Below are 13,839 nucleotides of genomic sequence, written 5' to 3'. Positions count from 1 at the left end.
TGATCTGTGGAATTTTCTACTCTCATCGGTTGTAGTCCCCCCCCCCAACTCTGAAAGACAATAAAATGGGCCTTTGTTTACAAAGTTTGGAGACCCTTGATCTATGGGGTTGATTTACTAGAAGTAAATAGCTTTGCTCCTATGTCTGCTGTCTGAGGTTCAACATGCTTATGTGTATGATAGCTACTCATTAAAATCTTTTTACATACAGTATTTAGGGTGGACTGTTGCTAATATTTCCTTTACATGCCCTACAGTACCATGGGCCTTATGTGTGAGACCAATGCTGCGCACATGAATTTGGGAAGTCCTCAATCGCCCTCTTCTGCAAGCTCATTTTAATTTTGGGTTTCCTTGGGGAAGGGATTAGAGCAGTTTCAGTCTACCAAATTTCTACTGATTTATATCTGAAAATGTTACAATGTGTAATCATCGCTAAAACTACTTGAAGAAATGACCTGTCACCAAATATGGGCTTACACATTAGGTATTCCTTACTAAATAAATAGACTTCAGTTAGCCAGACAAATGTTTGCATAGTGAATGTTCACTTAGCTTAGTGAATAAGGAAAATATGTTTTTATCTCAATTATGTATAAGCAATTTTTTTTTGGGCACACCTTAGGCTCATGTCATGTCAGCGTCAGAATCACTAGTGTGACATGGACTTACCGTTTACTAAGCAAACAACCTCTGCCCCTTTAGTATTTCAACTTCATGCCATGTATTTCTGTCCTATTCTAAAAACTGTTCGGGCAGATTTATGACAAATGGAGGAAAGAAAATATGATTTGTTGCCTGTAGCATACAACTAGATACATGTTCTCCTTTTCTAACCTGTGACAAAAACATATTGCCACATTTGGCTAATACAGAAACTTTTTTTTTTTTTTTTATGACTCACCTCATTGTTTCCAAACAGCAGTACGACCCACACAAACTGTAATGATTTTTCTTTCTGTAACCATGCTATAGGTATAAAAACACATGGAATTCATTGGAGCGTTCTCCTCACTGTTCTGGCTGGGTGTATGTGCCATTCCAATATACGAACATCTGACAACTATCGGAGAGACTTTTTCAACCCCTACCACTCGCTTATTCTACCAGATGGCAGGGAAACCACGGTCTACTTATTGAAAGATATTACTAAAAGGTAAGAGAATTTCATTTCAGCACAAACATGACCCTTTGGAGTGATTGTGAACTTTTGAAAACATTCATCCACAATTTGCAGAAATAAGAACTAATTGTGATGACATCCAACAAGCGATCTGATTAAAACATTTATTATGCTTATATTAATCTGAATTTTAATAATTTTTATAACACAATGCAGAAACATATTACTATTATTGAAAAACATTTTGACGGTGTGTTTTTTTTATTTTATTAGTTCCAGGTATGGCTGTAAGATGGTAATTAGCAATTAATATTATTATACAGGACGTATATAGCACCAATAGCACCAACAGTTTACAATATGAAGGGAGACAGTACAGCTACAATACGATCAAAATAAGAGGATTAGGAGGGCCCTACTCATAAGAGCTTACAATCTAATAGTGGGGCAAGTGGTACAAAAGGTTATAACTGTGAGGGATGCAGTTTTTTAAAATAACTTTATTTAAACATACAGTCAAAATATAGTGTATAATGAAAGCATGCACTGCAGAATATTGCAATGTTAAGTTGTCTCTAAACCATAAGATTGACATTGAGTATATATAAACCCACTTTAAGTTGAAAAGGAGCAGGAGTAATATATCCTCTTGTCAAACATTTAAAATTCATTTCCACCTCCCGTGAACCTATATTCTCGTGGACCAATCTAATTATTTTTTTCTTTTTAACCTCATCTATCTCCACACCCAAATCTCTTTCCCATTTTTCTATATACATTAATTTTTTTCCACCTATATCTAACTCAGTGAGAATTTTATACATTTTTGCCGTACCATGTTTCCCATCACCTCGTGATCCCAACAACTTCTCAAACAAGTTCCAATCTATACTCGCTCTCAAAGGCTTAGGCAATTTCCCCACAAAACGTTTTAATTGATTATAGCTCCAACTATCTATCCTAGTGAAAATCTTTCCCGCTTCCTTTTTCAAATCCTTAAGTGTTCTCAATTCTACACCTTTCATTATATCTCTCGACTGGGCTCCCTCATTCCTGATCCATTTTCCCGAAACCTCCTCCCTACCTGGCGGGAAGAACATAAGATGGGAGAAATCACCTTTTTGTTGGCGGGGGTGTGGAGAGATAGGCACGTTTTATCACATATGGTGGGAATGTCCAAAGATACAAGTATTCTGGAGAAAAGTGGTACACCAAATTAGAAAGATTACGGAAATTGATATTAGTCTGGACCCTGGAACCTGCCTTTTACATATTACAGAAATAACAGTAAATAAATATAAAGAATCAGGAGCATGGTACTTTTTAAATGCAGCCAAGGGATTGATTCCAAAGTTTTGGCGTCAAGTAGAAGCCCCAAAAAAACAAGACTGGATAGATAAAGTGGACTATATTGTAAGATTAGAGAAACTGTTTTATACCCAGGAAGATGGTTTGGTGATATAGCATGCGAAATGGAAAAAATGGGAAGAGATTAGATCAAGGGTGAGAGGGGCAGGAAAAAGAGAGGCCTTATTCTCATCCACTGTGGTGAGAGCACGATTTAGAGCCTCTTTCTCTCTTGCCAAAGAGCGGTAGTCGAAGGGTGGGTTGGGAGGGTAGGGAGGGGGGGGGGGTGACTTTGGATTTTACTAATGGGGGGGTTGGGAGAATTTATATTGTAGATTTTAATTTTCCTAATATTTTGAAAATCAATAAATATTCAAATTAAAAAAAAAAAAGAAAAGGAACAGGATATACTATTAGGTGCTGGGTTTTTCAATTAGGTAATCCATTGAGTTGTGGGTGAAAAAGTATGCTTTTCAAGGTGAGGCCAGTTCAGTTTCAAGAGAATAGATGATGGCAGGGAATATTTTTGAGGGAATAGCCAGAAAAAAAAGTAGGTTAAGAGGTGTATGAAGAGAAGAAAAAAGTGTGTGGTTGGAGGAAGGGGTTGATTTGTTGGGTTGAGATAAAGAGAAGTGGGCAGGGAATGAGATCTTCAGGATGCTACTGGTTACTGCAGCTATTAGGACAGGGCCCTTACTACTTTTGGTAGCCTTTCCCACCTTTGCAGGGAGCTATAAATGGGAAAGCTTCATCTGGCGTAGGGATGTTAAACAGAGCTCAGGTGTTGCAGGAGGTGAACTTAGACTAACATTACCATCCATGTCTTTTTGTAGTTTTCAAGGGAGTATTTTGGGTTTATCTATGTACCTCGCCATTTGCCATTAGTAGGGGGTGCAGTAGCTTTCCAGTATCTGAGGATTACCGATTTGGCAGTATTAAGAAGGTGAATAGTTAGGGATCTTATGTATCTGCAAATTGGGAGAGTTTTGTCATGTAAAAAGATAGGTCTGAGCAGGGGCGGACTGACAACTCATGGGGCCCCCGGGCAATAGGGGATCATGGGGCCCCTGTGTCCTTGCCCAAACTCAAAAAAGCCTATGAAAAAGGTACCAGGGGCGTCTCATGGGGTCCCCTACTGACCCCGGGCCCTCGGGCAGTGCCCGAGTTTCCAAATGGTCAGTCCGCCCCTGGGTCTGAGTAATAAAAGGGGCAGTATGGTCAAGCTGTTTTGTAATGATTTCATAGATTGCTCTCATCAAGAGAGTCTGACTATGATTGCCATTTGTGACCAGCCGTTCCAGTCATGGAAGCTACAACTTCTATGAATGAAAAAGTATCTGTGAATGGAGAACGAGCAAATGATTGAAAGGTCCACCCCCTCCACTCATAGATCACATTTAACTCATAGAAGCTATAGTACACATTTAACTTATAGAAGCTATAGTATTCGTTTCTATGAATGGAGGAATGGTGCAGAAAGGGTGGGCAAAGTAGGACATTCTGGATGGCAACCTGTGACAGCTCCCACAGTTCTTTCAACTCAACTGCACTGGAAATTTAGGTGTTGGGGGGGGGGGGGGTGGTATGACATGGACTGAGAAGGATTAAGAGGTATCAGCACAAGGAACTTATTCCACTGACTGTAAGTTATGTCCCTTGTGCTGATTGTGACTGCACACAAGTATGTGTAAAAATAAATAAATAAAAATAAGAATACATTTAAAAAAAAACCTAGATCAAGGTTTAATCTAGGTGAGTGCCAGGGTTAGTGTTTGGGTCAAGGTCAGAGTCAAAGGTCAGGGTCAAAGGTCAGGGTCATAGGTCAGGGACAGTATTTTTGAAAAAATTGCTGTTTGTTCTGCACAACTGGGCTATACCATCTTTCTCCCACCACAACATAGAAAAGGAGATGCTAGGCAGTCAATGCCTTTACTTCTAAACAAAGTGAACCCTGCTCCCTAATCCCTATCATAAATAAATGTGTGATGCCCACAATAGTTCTTGCATAAATGTGAATAAATAATAAATAAACAAACCAAAATCAATATGAATAACTTATTGCACAAATGCCTACCTCCCACATAGACAAAGTGCAATACATAAATAAATCTTGCCAACTAAATAAAGTGTCCAATGTAAATTAAATGCACAAATCAAACAATTCATATAAAGTCCATAGACTCCAGGTGCTCTGTGCTCCTTCCTTAATTAGGTAGTGTAAAAGAAGAAAAAATACCCAGAAGTTATGTGATCTTCCCTTCTTTCCAAAAGAGAGAAACACTTCACACCAGAAAAATGTATTTTCTCAAAGAAGGTCCACTGTGCTTAAACATCTGCAGTGGTTCTTGTTTCCCCTGTAATCTGGCTTGTATTAGGAAGAGGGGAAAGGTTGGAGGAACTGCTTCTACTGAAACCAACTCCTGACTCCAGTCATCTGTCTTCCCTGTAAAAGTCACATGTAATTGCTGTCTGCATATGTCAGAGACCAGGAGGAATAGATGGAGATGTAGACAAGAGGTCAGCTACAGACTTACTGATCAAATTATATTGATTGTAAATCCAGCACCCTCCTTAGTATAGAATGCTAGGTAAATTTAGTTTGGCTCACTCTGTAATCAGAGGAGCAATGATCGGTTGCTTTGGTCTACTCATGGTTTTATAGGCTGAAGTTATGACTGTTTTCTCCATCCAGAGTTTAGGGCAAGAAAATTCAGATTTCTGGCCTGAATAATTACTATGTCCTGGCCAATCCATGAGGAAGCGTGCCCAGAAGGTGGTCAGGAAGGTGGTATATAACCTGAAATCCAAAGGAGACTGTTTTTTTTCCATGTTATAGGTGGTTATAGGGGCTGAAAGACTGGGATTATCCTTAATCTGAGTGCTGGGCTTCTGTACCAGGGGATTGAGTCTGAGGATGTAGTGGTTTTGAAATTTATGAGTAAAGGTTTTTGACTAACTTCCTGCAACTGTACAGCACCCTAAAATCATTCATTTTGCTACTGCTAGATGCTAGAGAGATTTGCCTCATGGATCCCAGCTGCAAGGCTTTTGGCTGTTCCTAAAGCTATATCATGGTCCTCAGATATGAGACTGTAACCCCTCAACGCCGACCATAAGCAAATATGCGGCCCCATTTAGCTGGGCTTTTTTCCATGGGCCACCAATTTGCATACCTGTCTTTGTGCTGGGAGAGCACAGAGACCGGGGTCTTACTGAAAGCCCTGGGTACTGTTCTAACGATCTGGACCAGGAACTCCCAATTCCGGGTCACCTGATAGCAGTGATAACCTCTGATTGACTGTTACAGTGATGAATCACTGTGAAGCCCTTGCTTTCTCTCTGAAAGGAGGAGAGGGATACAGTGTATCTTTCTCTGTCCTTTCAGAGAGAGAAATAAAAGTGTGTGTAAACATAAATAAATAAATAAATAATAATAATAATTAAAAAAAATACCTAGATCAAGGTTTAATCTAGGTTAGTGTTTGGGTCAAGGTTAGAGTCAAAGGTCAATGTCAAAGGTCAGGATCAGGGACAGTGTTTTTTTTTTAATCAGGATTTTTTAAAAAAATTTCAATTAGTATGAGTATCAGTTAGTGGCAAGATAAAAAAAAAAAGCAAAATTCACACTATTGTTTCTGGGCCGTACTACTGGTACAAACAACTAACTTACACATACACTATATTGCCAAAGGTATTGGGACGCACATGACCTTTAATGGCATGTCTTTATGGACCTTGCTTTGTGCACTGCTGAACAGTCATGCTGGAACAGGAAGGGGATTCGTCCATTGGATTGCCAGACAAAGAAAATTCGTCACTCCAGAGAACATGTCTCTTCTGCTCTAGAGTCCAGTGGTGGCATGCTTTACACCACTGCATCCGACGCTTTGCATTGCATTTAGTGATGCAGCTGCTCGGCCATGAAAACTCATTCCTTGAAGCTCTCTATGCATTGCTGCTGTGCTAATATGAAGGCCACATGAAGTTCAGAGGTCTTTAGTTATTGACTCTGCAGACAGTTGTTGACTTCTGCGTACTGTGCGCTTCAGTATGCCCTGGCCCGATTCTGTCATTTTACATGGCCTACCACTGTGTGGTTGAGTTGCTGTTGTTCCCAGTTGCTTCCACTTTGTTATAATACCACTAACAGTTGATCATAGAATATTTAGTAGCAAGGACATTTCACAAATGGACTTGTTGCACAGGTGGCAGCCTATCACAGTACCATGCTTGAATTCACTGAGCTCCTGAGAGTGACCCATTCTTTCACAAATGTTTGTAGAAGCAGTCTGCATGCCTAGGTGCTTGATTTTATACGCCTGTGGCCATGGAGGTGATTGGAATGCCTAAATTCAATGATTTGGAGGGCTGTCCCAATACTTTTGGCAATATAGGTTATGTGGTATTGCTGTGATTGTTAGGAGCAGTAGAAATTATTTTGGGCTGTTCTTTGCTGGTAAGTTATGGCAGCAGCAAGAAATACACAGCTAAATTTAAAAAAAAAAAATTTTTTTTACTATTTTGGGTCAGTTTACCTTTGACAATAAAACAAAAATCAGGAGATATCCATTACCATTTACCACCAAATGAAAGTCCAATTTGTCTTGATAAAAACAATGTATAATCCACCTGAATGCACAAAGGAGTTATGATATGTACAGTTTTGCTAACACATGTCAAAGTTGCAAAATTGTTCTTAAGTATTAACATTTGTTTTACACTTAAGCTTGAAGGGGTTACAATAAACTGAAGCGATTTCATGGTCCACAGCTATGAGATTTTAAACAAATCTGAAGCAATCTCATAGTTCCCAGCTATGAGAGCTAAACTGTGCTACCCAGGGGCGAACTGACCATTTGGAAACTCGGGCACTGCCCGAGGGCCCGGGGTCAGTAGGTACCTTTTTCATAGGCTTTTTTGAGTTTGGGCAAGGACACAGATGCCCCATGATCCCCTATAGCCCGGGGGCCCATGAGTTTTCAGTCCACCCTTGGTGCTACCTTTACTGAGGATATTGTCCTCTACTTAATGTGCTGAGCATTTTGGAGTATCCCATATCCCATCCCTTCTCCTGGTTACAATTTCTTCTAGCAATAAAAGACAAAAAGACAATCCATAGACTGTTCATTGGAAGCCAGAGCGAATGGACTGTTGCTTGAGTGACTGGTGGCCTCTGTACTTTCTGGGAAGGAAGTAGTTAAATTCAGCAGCTCCTGCATTGGTAGTGATATATAAAGAAACCCAGGTGTTTATTGATATAAATCTTCAAGCCACAAACCAGTCACTGCTGCTTCAGAAACTTTTTTATTATAGAGCCATAAAAGTTTAGATGAATTATGGACTGCTGCACTTAGTTGTTGATTAACTAGGCACCATAGAGTAAACCCAATTCAGAGTTTCAAAGGCTGGTAATAATAACATTTTAGAAGCTGTGGTGCTTGGTGTGTGGGACTCCAAGAAAAAAAATTCCGGGAGAAGACATCAGTCCCATGACCTGTCACAGGCATTTAAACGTCCCCTCCTCCAATCAAGGAATTCTCTCTGCTGTGTTAAAGTGGAACTAAACTGGAATAAAAAATGATGTCTCTTGAATAAAACAAACGTACTTGCCTGTTGCACATGTGCAGTATAGTGTGCTTTCTCATCATACCTTGGTGGTGAAAAACACACAAAGGTTGCTTTTGCCAACTTTTTCTCTTTGCCAAAAGAAAATTAACTAAAATGAATAATTCAGATTGATTTGTTTCTTAAAAGAGGTGTCTTGGGCTCAGCAGTGCTAACTGGAATGGCAGGTGACTCCTGTAACCCACAAAGCAATCTATCATGTTGCACCAAGGTGTCGCATATCCTGTTCTTGGCACCTGGAGGAGCATCAACTATGGCCCATGGCACTCCCATAAACACCACCCTAGTCTTGCTGGACTATTAAATGTGAGCATCTGTTCTCCTGGGTTTGTCTAAGGAGATCTTGTGGCTATCTGCTCTCTCGTTCCACATCTACCAATCGAAGGACACAAAGCTTGGGATCACTAGGCAAAACCTAATCAAAAATTAAACCCTTATGTTTAGACCCCTTACATTTACATGCATTCCAGACCTCCATCCCCAAGCGCACAGGGTCCTAAATGCAGGTACCCCTCAGTACAGAGTTCACTCCCTTTCAGAGATAGCCTGCGATAGACTTTGACAGAAGGCCTGTAGGAAGGCTGGATGCTGTACCTGTCCATTGGGAAGGCTGCATTTCTCCTAGATGACCCCATATACAAGAAGCCCTAGGGCAAGGGTCTTCAAACTATGGCCCTCTAGGTGTTGAGAAACTGCAAGTCCCATGAGGCCTTGCAAGACTCTGACAGCCACAGGCAAGACTCCTAGAGGCAGAGGCATGATGGGATTTGTAGTACTTCAACAGCTGGAGGGCCATAGTTTGGAGACCCATGCCCTAGGCAATAAAAAGTTTCAGCTGAAGCAATATTGCATATAAATTATTTTTAATGAAAAACGAAAAGAAAGGTTACATAACAACAGCAACTTCCTCGTCCCGAAGGAGAAAATAAGGGAGGCTGTGAAATTTAAGCAACAGGAACAAAAAGGGAAAATGAAAAAAAAAATGAAAACATTTCTAACATAAGAAAACATAATGCAGTGATGCCCCTAATGACAGATCTAGCTCACTACAGAGATAGAAAAGTGAATGAATTATTGGGGTCACCAAGGGTGCATTCAGTTAGTCAGCAGCAAGGGTGTATATCATATGGGATGCTGAACATCTTTCAAATGCTGCTTGTAAAGTCAAGTATATTCTTGATATTAGTCATTCACAAAGACCCAAAGAGAGAGCATGTGCCTGTAGGGGAAGGAGATTAATAGAAACTGTCAGTGGAGATACATATTTCATTACAGGTAAACAGATACTGGTACATAGATTTCACTCCCACACATCATCTGCATTTATAAATTACATATATCACATACTGCTAATATCTCTTTGTGATATTAATGTATACAATATTGATTTATTTCTTGGGTCAAGTCTGCTGTATATATGCATTGAATAATCCCCTTACAGATCTGAATTGGAATTTCAGCTTGATTTTTAATCATTTCTAATTTTAAAGACTTTTGGTTCATTCATTGTTGTAACTGTGTATATTACCTACGCTACATGTAGAAAACATGGTCAGAGAAAGATATTTCCAAGGGCTAGTTCTCATGTCATGACAGCATGCAGTTAAGTGACTGGCTACAGGTTTCCCCATATATAAAACACACTGGGGTTCATTTAATAAAGGCAAATAGACTGTTCACTTTGCAAGGAAGTTGCACTTTCCAAGGGAATTTGCCCCAGAATTTAGAGAACGAGGTGAAGCCCTGCTGACTTCCATATGCCAATCACATTCAAGAATTGTTTGTTTTAATTTTCTTTGCACATTATTGAGCATTCTTAGCAAAGTGAAAGTTCACCACATTATCTATGATCTGGGGCAAATGCCCTTGCAAAGTGAACAGCCTATTTGCCTTTAGTAAATCAGCCTCATATACAGGTATATAAAAAATGCAGCGCTAAAATGTGTATGTGTGTATATATATATATATATATATATATATATATATATATATATATAACATTAAATAAATCATAAAGTGACAAGTGATACATTCAGGCCCTATAGGTGAGCGCTATAAAGTGGCAATAGTGCGTCGTCTTAAAGTAGACGAAATACAATGACATAAACACACACTATAAACGTATAGCAGTCCAAAATATCAGTGTTGAAAGACTTTTTTTATAGGTGCAATGACAATCCAGTACCTGGGGGTACTGGTCGCTCTCACTGGAATTACATAAATAAGGTGCTCGTGACTTCCATGGTAAGGAAAAGAGGTGTGCTTACACTCACCAAACGCACAATATTATTGCGCATCTATGTAATACTCAGAAGGGCACTAGTGGTCATCTAGGAATCGGTAAGGATGAGGCACTCCAAAGGCACTTTGTGCACCCTGGGACGGACTCCAGACCAGGGGCGGACTGACCATTTGGAAACTCAGGCACTGCCCAAGGGCCCGGGGTCAGTAGGGGGCCCCATGAGATGCCCCTGGTACCTTTTTCATAGGCTTTTTTGAGTTTGGACACAGGGGCCCCATGATCCCCTATTGCCCAGGGGTCCCATGAGTTGTCAGTCCGCCCCTGCTCCAGACCTCTCAGTGGGACCCTCACAGCATACTGGGACTGCTCCTTGGTTTCACTTTCACCCGGCATCAAACAAGATCAGCACCAATGGATATCCACCTTAAGTAGCTCAAACAACAAGCCACCAAACAGAAGAGCTAATATGGTGTAGTAGGTTTATTAAGCCAATAATGTGCACACAGCAATAGATCCCTTTGAGAACGTGCTGTCGCACGAAACGCGTCAGTGAGGAGCTTGCCACGCTGATGTCACTTGCTGCTAAGACCACGTGCTAGGCTGGCCGCCATCTTTGCCATTCATGAATGCAATACTCCTTTCTATGGTGAATTAAGCTGCCTTGCTGTATGTATAAATATAAATGTCAGGTGTTTACTTTTTGCTTTATGGTTAGGTTTAGTGAGTAGCGTAGCACTACTTATCTAATCATTAGTGATATACTCTCAAGCTCCAATGTTTTTTTGTTTTTTTTGCTTTTGGGTTTAATTTTACTTTAAGGTGAATTTAATAAACATTGACAGCTGGGTACCTAAACACTTTAGGCATTGTATGGTTCTATCTATGGCCCATCACAAGTATGAGCTCTATCACACAGATTTTTCAAGTTATCTAAATAAATCTTTCACATTTCTGGTCTTTGTCAAAATACATGATCAGCATTCCTCCACATTATAAATAACTTGTGAACGGCTTGTCTATGTACAATATATGTGCATGTTCAGCAAAGTAAACATTCTCTGCTGTATCCTCAACACTGCAGTTGTTTTCTTTACTAAGCAATGGGGATTTTCTTCATTACAGCTTGATGTTCAGACTTCTGAGGATCTCATGAGACAGGGTTCGTAACATAGGGTTAGTTCATCTCTTTTTTTTAAACTAGATAAAAAATACAACTCAAGCCATGCATTTGTTTTGTGGATGGAGGTTAGTTTTGGTACCCCTTCTACTAAAATAGTTCTTCACCAAGCATTTCTGCCTTTCATTATTTGGTTCATTCATGGTATTTTGTGCATCTTATATCCACCTTACCCAAAAAACCTTAGCAACTACAGAATGAGTTATAATTATTAAAACACAAAGCAAAGAGAATGGAAAAAATGACTATGCCCTACTTTTTTAGGATTTTAACTTGAATCGCACCAGTCTGCATTTCAGTACTTTTAGTTTATTAGTTGCATTGCCTATACCAGTGATGGCGAACCTTTTTGAGCCCGAATGCCCAAACTGCAACCCAAAACCAACTTATTTCTTTCAAAGTGCCAACACTGCAATGAAACCTGAATATCGAGCTTTTGGTTTAGAAAAAACAACTCGTACAGTAGTGCAAACTAATTAACAGTACAGGGATGACCAGAGACTGCGGACAGTACAGGGATGACCAGAGACTGCGGACACAGTACAGGGATGACCAGAGACTGCGGACACAGTACAGGGATGACCAGAGACTGCGGACACAGTACAGGGATGACCAGAGACTGCGGACACAGTACAGGGATGACCAGAGACTGCGGACACAGTACAGGGGATGACCAGAGACTGCGGACACAGTACAGGAGATGACCAGAGACTGCGGACACAGTACAGGGATGACCAGAGACTGCGGACACAGTACAGGGGATGACCAGAGACTGCGGACACAGTACAGGGATGACCAGAAACTGCGGACACAGTACAGGGATGACCAGAGACTGCGGACACAGTACAGGGATGACCAGAGACTGCGGACACAGTACAGGGATGACCAGAGACTGCGGACACAGTACAGGAGATGACCAGAGACTGCGGACATAGTACAGGAGATGACCAGAGACTGCGGACACAGTACAGGGATGACCAGAGACTGCGGACACAGTACAGGGATGACCAGAGACTGCGGACACAGTACAGGGATGACCAGAGACTGCAGACACAGTACAGGGATGACCAGAGACTGCGGACACAGTACAGGAGATGACCAGAGACTGCGGACACAGTACAGGGATGACCAGAGACTGCGGACACAGTACAGGGATGACCAGAGACTGCGGACACAGTACAGGGATGACCAGAGACTGCGGACACAGTACAGGAGATGACCAGAGACTGCGGACATAGTACAGGGATGACCAGAGACTGCGGACACAGTACAGGGATGACCAGAGACTGCAGACACGGTACAGGATATGACCAGAGACTGCGGACACAGTACAGGAGATGACCAGAGACTGCGGACACAGTACAGGAGATGACCAGAGACTGCGGACACAGTACAGGAGATGACCAGAGACTGCGGACAGTACAGGGGGTGACCAGAGACTGCGGACAGTACAGGGGATGACCAGAGACTGCGGACAGTACAGGGATGACCAGAGACTGCGGACACAGTACAGGGATGACCAGAGACTGCGGACAGTACAGGGATGACCAGAGACTGCGGACAGTACAGGAGATGACCAGAGACTGCGGACACAGTACATGAGAGGGTCAGAGACTGCGGACAGTACAGGGATGACCAGAGACTGCGGACATAGTACAGGAGATGACCAGAGACTGCGGAAAGCACAGGGATGACCAGAGACTGCGGACACAGTACAGGGATGACCAAAGACTGCGGACAGTACAGGGATGACCAAGGACTGCGGACAGTACAGGAGATGACCAGAGACTGCGGACACAGTACATGAGAGGGTCAGAGACTGCGGACAGTACAGGGGTGACCAGAGACTGCGGACACAGTACAGGGATGACCAGAGACTGCGGACACAGTACAGGGATGACCAGAGACTGCGGACACAGTACAGGGATGACCAGAGACTGCGGACACAGTACAGGAGATGACCAGAGACTGCGGACATAGTACAGGGATGACCAGAGACTGCGGACACAGTACAGGGATGACCAGAGACTGCAGACACGGTACAGGATATGACCAGAGACTGCGGACACAGTACAGGAGATGACCAGAGACTGCGGACACAGTACAGGAGATGACCAGAGACTGCGGACACAGTACAGGAGATGACCAGAGACTGCGGACAGTACAGGGGGTGACCAGAGACTGCGGACAGTACAGGGGATGACCAGAGACTGCGGACAGTACAGGGATGACCAGAGACTGCGGACACAGTACAGGGATGACCAGAGACTGCGGACAGTACAGGGATGACCAGAGACTGCGGACAGTACAGGAGATGACCAGAGA

The 13,839-nt window shown here is 42.0% G+C and overlaps 1 protein-coding gene across 1 annotated transcript in view; it reads left to right on the top strand.

The window, feature by feature from the left end:
- LOC149462312 (protein NDNF-like) overlaps positions 1–13,839 on the top strand; it is a 52,574-nt gene that overhangs the window by 16,680 nt on the left and 22,055 nt on the right. Inside the window, exon 2 of the mRNA XM_089677110.1 lies at positions 976–1,156. Coding sequence (XP_089533236.1) covers positions 976–1,156 — 181 coding nt within the window. The remainder of the gene's footprint in view (positions 1–975; positions 1,157–13,839) is intronic.

This window comes from Staurois parvus, unplaced genomic scaffold (genome assembly GCF_062004578.1).
Source record: "Staurois parvus isolate SC_StPar_1 unplaced genomic scaffold, SC_StPar_1.0 ptg000177l, whole genome shotgun sequence".
Classification (NCBI taxonomy): Eukaryota; Metazoa; Chordata; class Amphibia; order Anura; family Ranidae; genus Staurois; species Staurois parvus.
This window is presented reverse-complemented; position numbering and strand designations above follow the sequence as displayed.